Consider the following 14,337-nt stretch of genomic DNA (forward strand, 5'->3'; position numbering starts at 1 on the left):
GGCTCATTTCGCTGAGCATAATGCCCTCAAGGTTCATCCATGTTGTAGCAGGCTTTGGACGGCCATCCTTTTTGAGGCTGAATCATATTCCACTGCATGGATAGACCACATTTTGTTCATCCATTCAGCCCTCGTGGACACTTGGCTAGCTTCCCTTTTTGGCTAGTGTGCACATTGCTGTGAACATAGGTGTACAAATGTCTTTCATATTTTGCCTTTTTCACTTATCTATTAGGGATCTTTTCATATTGTAATTTTCTCTGGAAGATGATATCAGGTTTATTGGGATGTATTTTATTAAAATGGCATCCTCTGTGTTCAATAAGTGGAGAATTTGTTTTATATATTGGCAAATCAGATTTACAGAATACTTCTAAGGGAAAGGATTTTATCTTCTAATTTTTTCTTTCCAATTTATGGTTTTTAGATGTGGCCAATTAGATAGTGCTCTAAATGAAGCAACTAGTCGTGTGAGAACACTTGAAAATAAGAATAACTTGCTGGAAATAGAAGTTGTAAGTATTCTTCTGTTGTTTAGTGGCTCAACGTTAAGAATTTAAGCCTTTTTATTAACTGAACTTTAGAGACAAATTAATAGTTTTATGAAAATATTGGCTCTGTGTTTTTAATCTTCTTAGGTTGTCTTATTAAGTAAGCTTATATTTTGAATGCTGCTGGCTTCATAGGATAGGATAAACTTTTACCCTTTAAATTTTTTATTTTTTTTATTGAGATATAATTTGCGTATCATAAAACTCACTGTCTGAAAGTATAGAATTCTGTGGTCTTTAGTATATTTGCAAACTTGTGCAAGCATCACTACAGTCAATTTTAGAATACTTTCTCACTCAGAGAGAAACCCCAGAGGCACCTGGGTATCTCACTCAGTTGAGTGTCTGATTCTTTATTTTGGCTCAGGTCATGATCTTGAGGTTCATGAGATCGAGCTCCACATCAGGCTGTGGTGCTGGCAGTGTAGAGCCTGCTTGGTATTCTCCGCTCTCTGCCCCTCCCCGCTCTCTCCTTCTCTCTCTCTCTCTCTCTCTCTCTCTCAAAAATAAATAAATGAACATGTAAAAAAATAAAAAAAAAAAAGAAAAAGAAACCCTGAAACCCTTAACCATTAGCCTTTCCCTCCTAACCCCAAACCCCCTTGTTCCCAGCCCTGAGCAAGCACTACCCTACTTTCTGTTCTTTGGATTTGCCCATTCTGGACATTGGTATAAATGGAATCTTATATATATGACCGTTTGTGTCAGACTTCTTCCACTTAGCATGATTATTTTCAAGGGTTATCCATGTTGTAGCATGAATCAGTATTTCATTATTTTTTATGGTTGAATAATATTCTGTATTTATTCATTAGGTGATAGATGTTTGGGTTGTTTTGATTTTTTGGCTGTTATGAGTGACAGTGCTATGAATATTTGTATACAACATTTTATGTGGAGTTAGGTTTTAAATTTTCTTGATGTATAACTAGGAATGCATAAACTTAAAATTAAAAAAAATTTTTTTTAATATTTATTTTTGAGAGAGGGAGAGTCAGATGTGAACAGGAGAGGGGCAGAGAGAGAATGGGAGACATAGAATCTAAAACAGGCTCCAGGCTCTGAGCTGTCAGCACAGAGCCCTATGCGGAACTTGAACTTGGGAATGGCAAGATCATGACCTGAGCCGAGGTCAGACGCTTAACATTTTAATATTTTAAAATATTTTTTCATGCGTTACCAAATTTTATTCTTCTGTGTGTAACCTTGTTAGTAACATTTTGATGGAAAATGCCACTTACGTTCTGTGCACTGTTTCTTTGTCTTTCTTTGATATATATATTTTTAGTTGTCTTTCTCCTAAACTGTAAACTTCTCAAAGTCAGGGACTTGTCTTTCTTGCTAATCTTATATTTTTTGCACCCTAGTGCCTGGCACCTAGTGGATATTCAAGAAACGATTGTTGAATGAATATTAATATAGCAGATGCATTTTGAATTTTCTCTTTTATTTTCATAGTAAGAGAATAGGGTAAGAAATGCTTGATTCTCCCTAAATATTAACGTGGGGCAACAGACTCCAGCTGCCCTTTCAGAATCATTTCCCTAATAGCCATGGTTATTTTTTCATTAAAGTGACCTACAGATGGGTCCAGCAGTTCAATGCCAGAAATGGTTTTCTGTCTGTACTTCATGACAATCTCATGAAGCTGTTATTGATTGATTTTTTTTAGAAAAATTTTTAAGTTTTATTTATTTATTTTGAGACAGACAAAGATAGCACAAGCAGGGGAGGGGCAGAGAGAGAGAGAGAGAGAGAGAATCCCAAGCAGGCTTTAAGCTGCTAGTACAGAACCAGATATAGGGCTTGAACCCATCAACCATAAGATCATGACTTGAGCTGAAACCAGCAGTCGGATGCTCAACTGACTGAGCCACCTAGGTGCCCTTTTATCTTTTAATTTTTTAATTAATTATTTTTTTTAATGTTTATTTTTGAGAGAGAGAGAGAGAGAGAGAGAGAGAGAGAGAGAGAGAGACAGCGCAGGCAGGGAGGGGCAGAGAGAGAGAGGGAGACACAGAATCCAAAGCAGGCTCTAGGTTCTGAGCTGTCAGCACAGAGCCCAACGTGGGGCTCGAACTCACAAGCCATGAAATCATGACTAGAGCTAAAGTCGGATGCTTAACCAACTGAACCACCCAGGCACCCCTAAAGATTTTATTTTTGAGTAATCTCAACACCCAGTGTGGGGCTTGAACTTAAAACCCTGTGAGCAGGAGTCACATGCTCCACTGACTGAACCAGCTAGGTACCCCTGAAGCTGTTACTTTAGTAGAGTGATCCTTTTTAGTCTCCATCCCAGGACATAACAAAATATTAAAATTGTTAATTCCAATTTGTAGGTTTTATTTTATTACTTTTCTTTCATAGTTTAATGCCCACAATTTATTAGCTGCTACTGAAACATCTATTTTTTTTAATTAAAAACAATTTATTATCCTTGTTTTTGTTTTGTAGAGTGATTTTAGAGAACGCTTCAATGCAGCCAGCAGTGCTTCCAAAATTTTGCAGGAACGGATTGAGGAAATGAGAACAAGTAACAAAGAAAAAGACAATACCATCATTCGACTAAAATCTCGACTGCAGGATTTAGAAGAAGCATTTGAGAATGCTTACAAACTCTCAGATGATAAAGAAGCAAGACTGAAACAAGAAAACAAAATGTTTCAAGATGTAAGTGACAAAAAATGGAAACTTAAGACAGGGTTGGCTAAAAGTTATTTTAGATGTTATACTCTTACAGTCTATTATGGCTTTTTCCAAGTTTATTTTTGTTTGGCATAACTTTGCTGTGGCTGCAAATATAGATTCTCCCGATTGAGTCTGTTAGGTCTTATCTTGAAGCAGGAAGTCAGAGCGTTCAGAACTGTGGTGTTTCCCCCATGCTTTTTGTCTCTATCGAGTCACCTTTTGAGCTATCTTAAATAAGCATCTATGTGGCTAGATGGGTAAAATGAACCAGATTTAGAATAGGTTTGATTGAATTTTTTCATTTTGCTATAATGTCACTTAAAATTTGGATTTGTACAACATTGAAACTGCATTAGGTTTCGGGTTGCGTATTTTTTTTTTTCTTAGATTTTTCTTAATATTCTTTGTCATGGTACATAAAGAAATCTGAAAGCATTTCGGCTGTTGCAGTTTTCTCCCTGAGAGCATTAGATTGTTGTTACTTTGATTTTTTAAATATTTATTTTCATGAAGATAATACATGTACATTTTTAAAACATTTTTTATTTATTTCTGAGAGAGAGACAGAGCACAAGGCGGGGAGGGGCAGAGAGAGAGGGAGACATAGAATCCGAAGCAGGCTCCAGGCTCTGAGCTGTCAGCACAGAGCCCAATGTAGGGCTCAAACCCACAAACCATGAGATTGTGACCTGAGCTGAAGTCGGATGCTTAACCCGACTGAGCCACCCAGGTGCCCCCATGTAAATGGTTTAAATATTCAGATGTTAAGGAAAAACGGTGGTCTTCCCCACCTCTCCCTTCCTAGGTGTCCCCTACCTTAGAAGTCATCACTCTCAGCTCTTCTAGTGGTTTCTCGTAGCATTTTTCTCCATGTTTCTATATAACAAACTTATATTTCTCTTTCTCTTTTTTTCCTCATCAGTTTCAGACATTACGTATCGACTTCTGTGCAAGGAAAGCCACAGTTTAGCCTTCTTACACCATTTGCTCCCAATACAAACACTTCTCTCCTTTCTTTTTCTTTTTTGTTTTTAAGTTTATTTATTTTTGAGAGAGAGACAGAGAGATAGAAAGACAGAGTGCTAGCAGGGGAGGGGCAGAGAGAGAGGGAGACACAGAATGTGAAGCAGGCTCCAGGCTCTGAGCTGTTAACACAGAGCCTTGACATGGAGCTTGAACTTACGAACCATGAGATCATGACCTGAGCTGAAGTCAGACGGTTAACCGACTGAGCCACCCAAGCGCCCCCTCTCTGTCTTTTCAGTGTGATTAATATGTTAACTTGATTCTAAGATATTGTTCTTTTACATTTTAACAACTTGAAGAATTGGTATACATCTTTACCCCGTGGTGTCATAGTTTAATTGGCCGCATTTTAATTTCTCTTAGTAGAAAGTAGTAGTAAATAATGGTATGATTTCTGGTGAATGGTGTTTTAGATTTGAAATGAGATGTATTATCATTGACAGATCAGTATTCAGTATTTCTTACTGTCTGTGTAAATATTGTTGAGAGCCAGGCTGCAGTGTTCAGTGATTACATTTCCTTTCTCTTATTTTCCCTAGAATTAATAATTACTTTGTTTTTTGTTTTTTTTTTTAACTTGATTAGTAGCCTGTATTTAGTACTTGCTCCCGCCTCCAAATACTTCTGCTTTGTTATGAGCTGCTTGCTCTTGGGGTCGGATACACAGATGTCTGGGACTTACCTTTGCCATCATCCTGGGAATGGTCTTTGCTTCTTTCTTGTATTAGGTCTCTTGTTTTGTGTGCATCCTGTACTTCTTTCTTAGTTGAATTCTCTGTTTTGCCAGAGTGTATCTCTTGAGAAAAAGAGTACTTGGGAGACAAATTCTGAAGACTTCCATGTCTGAAAACATTTATGGTTTGCAGTCACACTTAAAAAAATTTTTTTTTTAATGTTTGTTTATTTTTGAGAGAGAGACAGAGCGTGGGCAGGGGAGGGGCAGAAGGAGAGGGAGACACAGAATCTGAAGCAGGCTCCAGGCTCTGAGCTGTCAGCATAGAGCCCGATGTGGGGCTTGAACACATGAACCGCAAGATCATGACCTGAGCCAAAGTCAGAGGCTCCACTGACTGAGCCACCCAGGTGCCCTTGCAGTCACACTTTTTAAAAAATACTTTTATTTTTTACAACAGTTTTAGATTTACAGAGAAATTGAGAAGATAGTGTCGTGTTCCTGTATGTCCTGCACGGTTCCCCTGTTATTAACGTCTCACATTAGTATGGTATTTTGTGGCAATTAATGAACCAATGTCGACTCATTATTATTAAGTGAATTCCATAGCTCATTCAGATTTCCTTTGTTTTCACCTAATGTTCTTTCTCTGTCCCAGGATTCTGTAGTACATTTAGGTACCATGACGCCTCCTTAGGGTCCTTTTGCCTATGACAGTTTCTCAGACTTTCCGTGTTTTTGATGACCTGGACGGTTTTGAGGAGGATTGGTCAGGGGTTTTGTTGGGTGTCCCTTGGGATGTTTCTCTTATGACTAGACTGTAGTTATGGAATATGGGGAGGAAAACCACAGAGGAAAAGTGCCATTTCAGCACATCTTATCAATAAACCCTATGTATTTTATTCTCTGATAGTCAAGTTTCAGGAGAGAGTGTATATAAACACTCTGTTCACTATGTCATATTTGATTACAACTTCACATGGTTTTGATTATTACTTCTTTTTTTTTTAATGTTTGTTCATTCATTCATTCATTTATGTATTTTTTTTTTTTAAACATTTTTTTTTTTTCAACGTTTATTTATTTATTTTTTTGGGACAGAGAGAGACAGAGCATGAACGGGGGAGGGGCAGAGAGAGAGGGAGACACAGAATCGGAAACAGGCTCCAGGCTCTGAGCCATCAGTCCAGAGCCTGACGCGGGGCTCGAACTCACGGACCGCGAGATCGTGACCTGGCTGAAGTTGGACGCTTAACCGACTGCGCCACCCAGGCGCCCCTCATTTATGTATTTTGAGAGAGAATGCAAGCAGGGGAGGGGCAGAGAGAGAGCAAGGGGGCGACAGAATTCCAAGCAGGCTCCACGTTGTCAGCCATGGAGCTCGATGCAGGGCTTGAACCCACAAACTCATGAACCATGAGATCATGACTTGAGCAGAAGTCAAGGGTTGGACACTTAACCAACCGAGACACCCAAGAGCCCCTGGTTATTACTGTTCTTATTCATGTGTATTAACAGTATAATTTTGTGTGCGAGTACATGATGAGATCCTGGTTTTTAAAACTTCTTGCACATTTTACTTTGCCATAATATCAGACGTACAGAAAGTAGCAAAAATTGTATAAAAACTTTGCAAATACCTTTCACCTTGATTCTAGATCTTTTTTTTTTTTTTTTTAATTTTTTTTTTTTCAACGTTTATTTATTTTTGGGACAGAAAGAGACAGAGCATGAACGGGGGAGGGGCAGAGAGAGAGGGAGACACAGAATTGGAAACAGGCTCCAGGCTCTGAGCCATCAGCCCAGAGCCTGACGCGGGGCTCGAACTCCCGGACCTCGAGATCATGACCTGGCTGAAGTCGGACGCTTAACCGACTGCGCCACCCAGGCGCCCCTATTCTAAATCTTAACATTTGACTCTGTTTGCTTTATCAGTCTGTCAGCGGCCGCATGAGGCTGTGGCTGCCCCATTAGGCAGCACAGATAAGAGAACACCTCCAGTGCTGCAGAAAGTTCTGTTGGACAGCACTGTTGCAGAATGTTCTTCAGTTCGGGTTTGTATTTTGCAGTTAGATTCAGGTTGTTGTAATGCCCAAGAGTGGAAGGAAGCTGAGCCTTCTTAGCACATCCTATCAGGAGGCCCATGTTCACTTTGTGGTGTTAACCCTGATCTCTTGGTTAAGGTGCTGTTTGCCTGGTGTCTGCACTGTAAAGTTATAACTCCCAGTTTGGAATTTGTAAGTATTAGGGGATATTTTAAGACTTTGTAAATCACCTTCTTCTCATCAGACTTTACCCACTAGCTTTAGCATGAGGAGCCTTTCCTGAAACAGGTAATTACTATGGTGGTTGCCAAATGATGCTTTTCCTATTACCCCTTCTACATTTTTCTGAAAGGAGGACCTCTCTGCTCTCCTTTGTTTATTTATGTCAGCGTGGACTCATGGATTCTTTTTTTTTTTTTTAACCTTTTTTTTATTTTTGAGACAGAGAGAGACAGAGCATGAACGGGGGAGGGTCAGAGAGAGAGGAAGACACAGAATCTGAAACAGGCTCCAGGCTCTGAGCTGTCAGCACAGAGCCCGACGCGGGGCTCGAACTCACGGACCGTGAGATCATGACCTGAGCTGAAGTCGGCCGCTTAACCGACTGAGCCACCCAGGTGCCCCTCATGGATTCTTATTTTATTCAGTGGGTTATATAGTTCTTTTTGCTGTCGCTGTTATGGTTATTATTTTGATGCTTGCTTTGTCCTAGTTTTGGCCAGTGGGGTAAGTGTTAGGCTGGCTGGCTCCTGTGTCCTTTTGACGTGTTCCTGTTATTCTCTGAGCACATCCACGCTTCCTGGCACAGCAAGATATTCCAGGCTCAGCTTGTACTTTCCCATAGCTCTAAATCACTCATGACTCCAATGAGCCCTGGTTCCTTTAAGTGGAAAATATGTAGAAACGGAGATCTAGTACTAGGTATGTTCATTGTTCATTGGATCATTGGAATGTTGTTTTGAATTGAGATTATATTAATGTTGCCAGTGATGACACTGTTTGCATTTGCTATGTCAAATACTTCAAGCCTAGGGAGATGTACAGAGAGTAATAGATAGAGCATCCACATACCACCTGTCTGCAAATCCAGTTGAAACACCCTCTTCTATTCCTTTCTCTCCTACCTGCTATGCTGAATACACTCTTGGTTTCCCCATGAATTTCTTTCTACTTTTGCTCCAAACCCAAGTGTCTATAAACAATATATAGTAATGTTTATGAACTACGTATGAATTGTACTACCTATATCTTCCAGCAGCCTGTTTTGTTTTTTTATTTTTAAGCGGCCTCCACGCCTAGCGTGGGGCTTGAACTCACGACTCTGAGGTCAAGATTTGCATATTCTACTGACCGAGCCAGCCAGGCACCCCTCCTACAACCTGTTTTTTTGCAGCATTGCTTCTGAGATTTACCATGCTGATACATGCAGCTTTTACTCATTTTTAAACAGCTTTTAAATATTTCAGGTATATAAAAAGAAAAATCACATGTGGACCAAGCACTCATCTTCGGATTTAAAATGCCACAGATACAATTGAAGTCCCCCCATGCACCCATTTCTGATCACCCCTGCCTTCTTAGGAGTGACTGATGGAATGAACACATTTGTTACACAGTCTCTCTCAAAGGTCTTCCAGGTTCAAGGAAAGAAGAAGTAGGTACCACCTCTTGATGGGGTGTCTCGAGGTTCTGGAAGACCTTTTGTGAACAGAAATATTGCCGCTGCCTCTTTGGGGTACACAGTATCTGCCACAAGAGCCTGTGTTCTGTGTGCAGTGGCTGGGACATAGAATGTGAACGCTGTCATCCTCATTAGATGCTGCTAATATTGCTAAATTGCCCTCTGAAATAGTTGTACCAGTTCATTTTCCCACCAGTAATCGATGAGTGTTCTTATTTTCTAGAGTATTTCCAATGCTTTGTATTGTCAGACGTCTTAATTTTTTGCTGGTTTGATTGATGTGCAGTGATTAATCTGTATTGCAGCTCTCTTGGCTTGTGGTTTGCGTTTAACTTGGCGTTCTCTTTTATGGGGTACAGGTTTTAGATTGTAATATTCAAAATACAGTCTTTTCATTTACGGTTTAGGCCTCTTTTATGTCTTGTTTACACAGTCTTTTCCTACTCAAGGGTCAGAAAATTAATCTCCTATATATTGCCTTCTAAAATTATAAAGTTTTGCTTTATACATTTAGGCCTTTAAGCTACCCCAGATTACCTCGTATGTATGGTGTGAGATGTGAACTGAACTTGATTGTTGTTTCAAATGGTTAACCGATGGTCACAGCACCATTTTTTTAAAAGTTGATTTAAGCAATCCCTACACCCAAGATGGGGCTCGAACTCATGACCCAAAGATCAGGAGCCACATACTCTTCTGACTGAGCCATTTTCAAATAGAGTATCTTTTCATGTCAATATTACTGTCAGCTTATCCTATTTTGTAAAAGCAAAAACAAAAAAACTGCTTTTGGGGCTCCTGACTTGCTCAGTTGGTGGAAAATGTGACTCTTAATCTTGGGGTCATGAATTCAAGCCCCACACTGGGTGTAGAGATGACTTCAAAAGAAAACAAAGCAAAAATTCTGCTTTTGTTTGGAATTTCACTAAATTTATAGATTAATTTGGAGATAGTTGAGACTTATAATATTGAGTCATCCCATATATGAATGCGGTTTATACCTCTATTTAAATCTTTTTTTAAAAAGTCTCTTAACAAAGTGTTGTAGTTTTCTTCATTAAGCCCTTTCACATCCTTTGTTAGGTTTTTCGCCTTAGATACCCTATTTTAATATTTATGTATTTCTAAATAATGTGCTTATGTTATTTCTTGAATTTTTATTTATTTTTTATTTTTGTCTTAAACTTTTTAAAAATGTTTATTTGTTTTGAGAGAGAGGGAGAGTGCATGCAGGGGGGCAGAGAGAGAGAGAGAGAGGGAGGGAAGGAGAGAGAGAGTAAGAATCCCAAGCAGGCTCTGCGCTATCCTCTCAGAGCCTAACACAGAGAACCATGTTTCATGGATGGTGAGATCATGACCTGAGCCGAAACCCAGAGTCGTATGCTTAACCGACTGAGCCACCCAGGTGCCCCCAATTTTTTTTTTTTAATATTTATTTATTTTTGATACAGAGAGAGACAGAGTTCGAGCAGGGGAGGGACAGAGAGCGAGGGAGACATAGAATCTGAAGCAGGCTCCAGGCTCCGAGCTGTCAACACAGAGCCTGACACGGGGCCCAAATTCACAAGCCGTGAGATCATGACCTGAGCCGAAGTCAGACTCTCAACTGACTGAGCCACCCAGGTGCCCCAACCCCCAATTTTTTTTTAAAGTAAGCTCTACACCTAAAGTGGGGCTTGAACTCACGACCCCAAGATCAGGAGTTGCATGCTCCACCAATTGAGCCAGCCAGATGCCCCGATTTCTTGAATTTTTAACAATATCCATAATTATTGTGGTTGAAGATTTAGGTCTTTCGCATGTCATTTGGCTAAGAGTATAGAATTCTAGGGTATATTTTCTTATCAGATTTTTTTAAAGTTTATTTATTTTTGTGAAAGAGAGAAAACACAAATGGTGGAGGGGCAGAGAGAGAGAGAGGGAGACACAGAATCTGAAGCGGCTCCAGGCTCCAAGCTGTCAGCACAGAGCCCAGCTTGGGCTTGAAACCACGAACCATGAGATCATGACCTGAGCCAAAGTCAGACGCTCAACCGACTGAGCCACCCAGGTGCCCCTGGGTTGATTTTCTGAGACTTAATTATGCTTTACTTTCCATCATAGCCTCTTCGTTCTCTATCTTCTGGTTTTAGTATTAAACTTATTTTCTCTCTCATTTTTAGTTTCTAAGAGTTGTTTCTGTCCTTTCATTGCTAGTTTTTCATTGCTTTCTGGTCTTGCTTTATGTATATAGCAGTTACTTCTCTGAGGATATTAGTAATAGCTTTCTTATAATACTTCTTTAGTTTTGATTTATTATTTCTTCCAAGTTAACCTTTCCTTTTGAAATCAGCTTCATATTGAATGTTTTTGCCTTTTTTTTTTTTAATGTTGGTTCTTTTACTAGACTCACATTTAAGGGGGAGGCAATCAAAAGCCATTTGGAGACCGTATGTGTACAGATGTGACTTACTTCCTGGTAGCCTTTACTTACCAGCAACCATGGAGTAATTATGTAGAGGTCTTCTTTCTGGGATTGTTTGGTTTTCCCAAGGAAGAGTCTCCCCAGTCTCTTTTCTGGGACCTTTCATCCAGGATCTGGTGGCAGTGAGGGATGGGGAGCCAAGGTGGGTTTTGTTTTGTGTTTTGTGTTTTGTTTTTTTGAAAACTTTTCCATCTTCTCCTTATCCCTTTACTTCCTCCACCTGTTGCACTTGGGTTTCCAAAGCTGAATTTGTGTCTCATTCACCTTCACTGAGTCCTGTTGGCTGGCTGGTCAGTCTGCTTCTGTATAGGATGGGGAAAGGTCCTGGGCTCTAACCACTCAACTTTCATTTATTTATTTATTTGTTTGTTTGTTTGTTTGTTTATAATTTTGTAATGTTTACTTTTGAGGGAGAGTGAGACAGAGTATGAGCAGGGGAGGGGTGGGCAGAAGAGAGGGAGACAGAATCCGAAGCAGGCACCAGGCTCTGAGCTGTCAGCACAGTGCCCGATGCAGGGCTTGAACTCAGGAGCCATAATAAGTAATTTATATTAGACTTGGGATTATGGGTTTTTTTGGGTAATTTTTTAAGTGTTTTATTTATTTTTGAGAGACAGAGACAGAGAGAGAGTGAGTGGAGGAGGGGCAGAGAGAGAGGGAGACAGAATCCGAAGCAGGCTTCAGGCTCTGAGCTGTTCACTCAGAGCCTGACATGGGGCTTGAACCCACGAATTGTGAGATCATGACCTGAGCCAAAGTTGGCCGCTTAACTGATTGAGTCACCTATCAGTTGACTGAGGTGCCCCGCAAATTTTAATCTTTTAAAATATTGCTTTCTTGAGGCACCTGGGTGGCTCAGTGGGTTGAGCATCCAGCTCTTGATCTTGGCTCAGGGCTTGATCTCCAGGCCGTGAGTTCGAGCCCCACACTGGGCGTGAAGCTAATAAATAAGTAAATAAGTAAACAAACAAACTGCTCAAGGGGTCTGAACTGCTACTAAATTGTTTTTGTTTTACTTTTTATTTTGAAGTAAATTCAAACTTAGAGAAAACTTGTGAGAACGATTATATTCCTTTTACCTAGGATCACAGTTGTTAGCATTTGCCATATTGGCTTTATCATCTCCCATATGTATGTGTTCACACATACATTTTTTTTTCTTGAACAATTTGAGTAAGTTACAGACCTGGCCCTTTACCCTTACCTTTTGGTGTGTATTTCCTAAGAACAAGGGCCTTCGGTACATAGCCACAGAACGAATCAAAGTAAAGAAGTCTAATGTGCAATTTACATCCAAAGTATTATTTTATGACACTTTTTTTTCTAGTCCAGGATCCAACCCAGCATCATGCCTTACATTCACTTCTGTTATCTCTTTAGTCTCCTTCAATCTGGAACACAGTGTTAACCATTCTGTTTCATGACATTTGCATTTTTGAAGAGTAAGGGCAGCTATTGTATAGACCATCTCTGAGTTGCTATTATAATGTTTAACTTTGTGGTGCAATTTTTTTGTTTTTCCTTATAGCTCTTAGGAGAGTATGAGTCCCTTGGAAAAGAACACGAAAGAGTAAAGGTAATGGTTGATGATTCATGTTCTGAACATCATGTAGGGGCAGAAACACTGGGTTGGAAATGAAGAGGGGTGACCCTTTCTTCTCCCTCTCTCTCCCTCTTCTACCTCCATCTAGCCGCCTTAGTTAGACTGTCTCTCCATCACCTCATCTTTGTCAGCATCCTTATTTGCAAATATTTGCCCACTTACGTTGCAGATTTGTTGGATTTCTTTGAAATCTTCAGAAATGTTGAATGGCTGTTGTATTTGAGATGAGTTGAGATGAAATTTTTAGAAGAATATAAGAACCGTATAGATGAAAATAATTATTTAATAATATTTAAATACAAAGTTTTGTTTTTTAAAGCAGTAGCTTTTTGTGGGATTGTTTGAGTTTATTGATAATGCTTGAATTCTTAATGAAAGCTCTGTTTGGGAACTATATGTTTGAATTCCGCAAAACCCCACAATAATGCTGTAAGTGGGGTCCAAAGTACTTGTGTTGCATAAAATACAGGGTTGTGATCATTCAAGGTTGGTGAAAAGGCCTGCACAGCTAGGCAGGAGGGAATTCTGGGGGGTCAGGAGCCAGTCATCACATGTGAAATCTTACTAAGTGGCAAAACAAATACCTGTGTGTTTACTACTGAGGTTTTAGGCAAGTTGTAGTTAGAATATGTCCATTTTGACACTGGATTGTGCAGAATTAAGGAAAGCATGATAGGCTATACCTATTACACAGGTCATGTACATACAGCTACTTGTATCAACCAGCATTTTGCTGTCTCATTTTTTCCCCTGAATTGTGCATATTGGCTCTGTGGTCAATGCTGTATTTGCTGAGTATCTGCATAATTTTCTTTGTAGCTCTCTGGTGTGACCTTAGATTTGTTTTATATTATGTATTTTAAAATAAAAGGAGTATAAACCTGAATATTCCAGTTATCTGAATTTTTCCTTTATTTTCATAGGATACATTAAATACAACCGAGAACAAATTGCTTGATGCACATACTCAGATTTCTGATTTGAAAAGGTAAAATGTGTTATCTTTCTAATAAGATAATTATGCCTCTATTCTTTTAGCATATAAATATGTGTCTGTACCGAAAGCGATGAAAAGGAAGTTTTTCTTGAGGATTTTTAGGCACTTTGAGGTCAGGTTTTATCCTGATCTTCCCCTGACCTGGAAATACATTTGATTTTAGCCAAAGATTTTTAAATGATTAGAGTAGATTGGTAGTTGTGCTTGAGAAGTGTGCACTCCTGAAACATTTATTTGGTCAGCGAAGCAAAATCTAAATGGTACTAAACCTTTGAAAGGAAATTTAATCTATCCTTAAAAAAGAAGAAGAGAATTTTAAGAGGCAGTCTAGTTCACCAAATGATATTTGTGCTCCCAAAAGAAAACAGCATTCACACCAACTTTATGACCATCTACTTTCTTAAAAACCTGGTTTGGGGACTACATTTGTGATCTCATTTGCTTAATTAGTTAGAAACAGAGGCATAAATGGTCTCTATGGCAAATGATTAATTATTTTTAATTGGCTTTGGAGGGTGCTTTTGTGTTTGTATTTGGAGATACATCCCTTCTTTGGAGATTTTACTGCGCTCCTAAGGACTTCAGGTTGGAGAGAATGTGAATGCT

General features: G+C 39.3%; 1 protein-coding gene across 8 annotated transcripts in view; it reads left to right on the forward strand.

Annotated features, from left to right (window-relative positions):
* The window catches only part of MPHOSPH9 (M-phase phosphoprotein 9), a 57,600-nt gene that overhangs the window by 25,905 nt on the left and 17,358 nt on the right, over positions 1–14,337 (forward strand). For all 8 annotated transcript variants that reach the window (XM_043557417.1, XM_043557418.1, XM_043557420.1 and 5 more), the window contains 4 exons: positions 428–515; positions 3,009–3,224; positions 12,660–12,707; positions 13,658–13,722. In XM_043557417.1, coding sequence (XP_043413352.1) covers positions 428–515; positions 3,009–3,224; positions 12,660–12,707; positions 13,658–13,722 — 417 coding nt within the window. The remainder of the gene's footprint in view (positions 1–427; positions 516–3,008; positions 3,225–12,659; positions 12,708–13,657; positions 13,723–14,337) is intronic.

Source organism: Prionailurus bengalensis, chromosome D3 (assembly GCF_016509475.1).
Source record: "Prionailurus bengalensis isolate Pbe53 chromosome D3, Fcat_Pben_1.1_paternal_pri, whole genome shotgun sequence".
Lineage (NCBI taxonomy): Eukaryota > Metazoa > Chordata > Mammalia > Carnivora > Felidae > Prionailurus > Prionailurus bengalensis.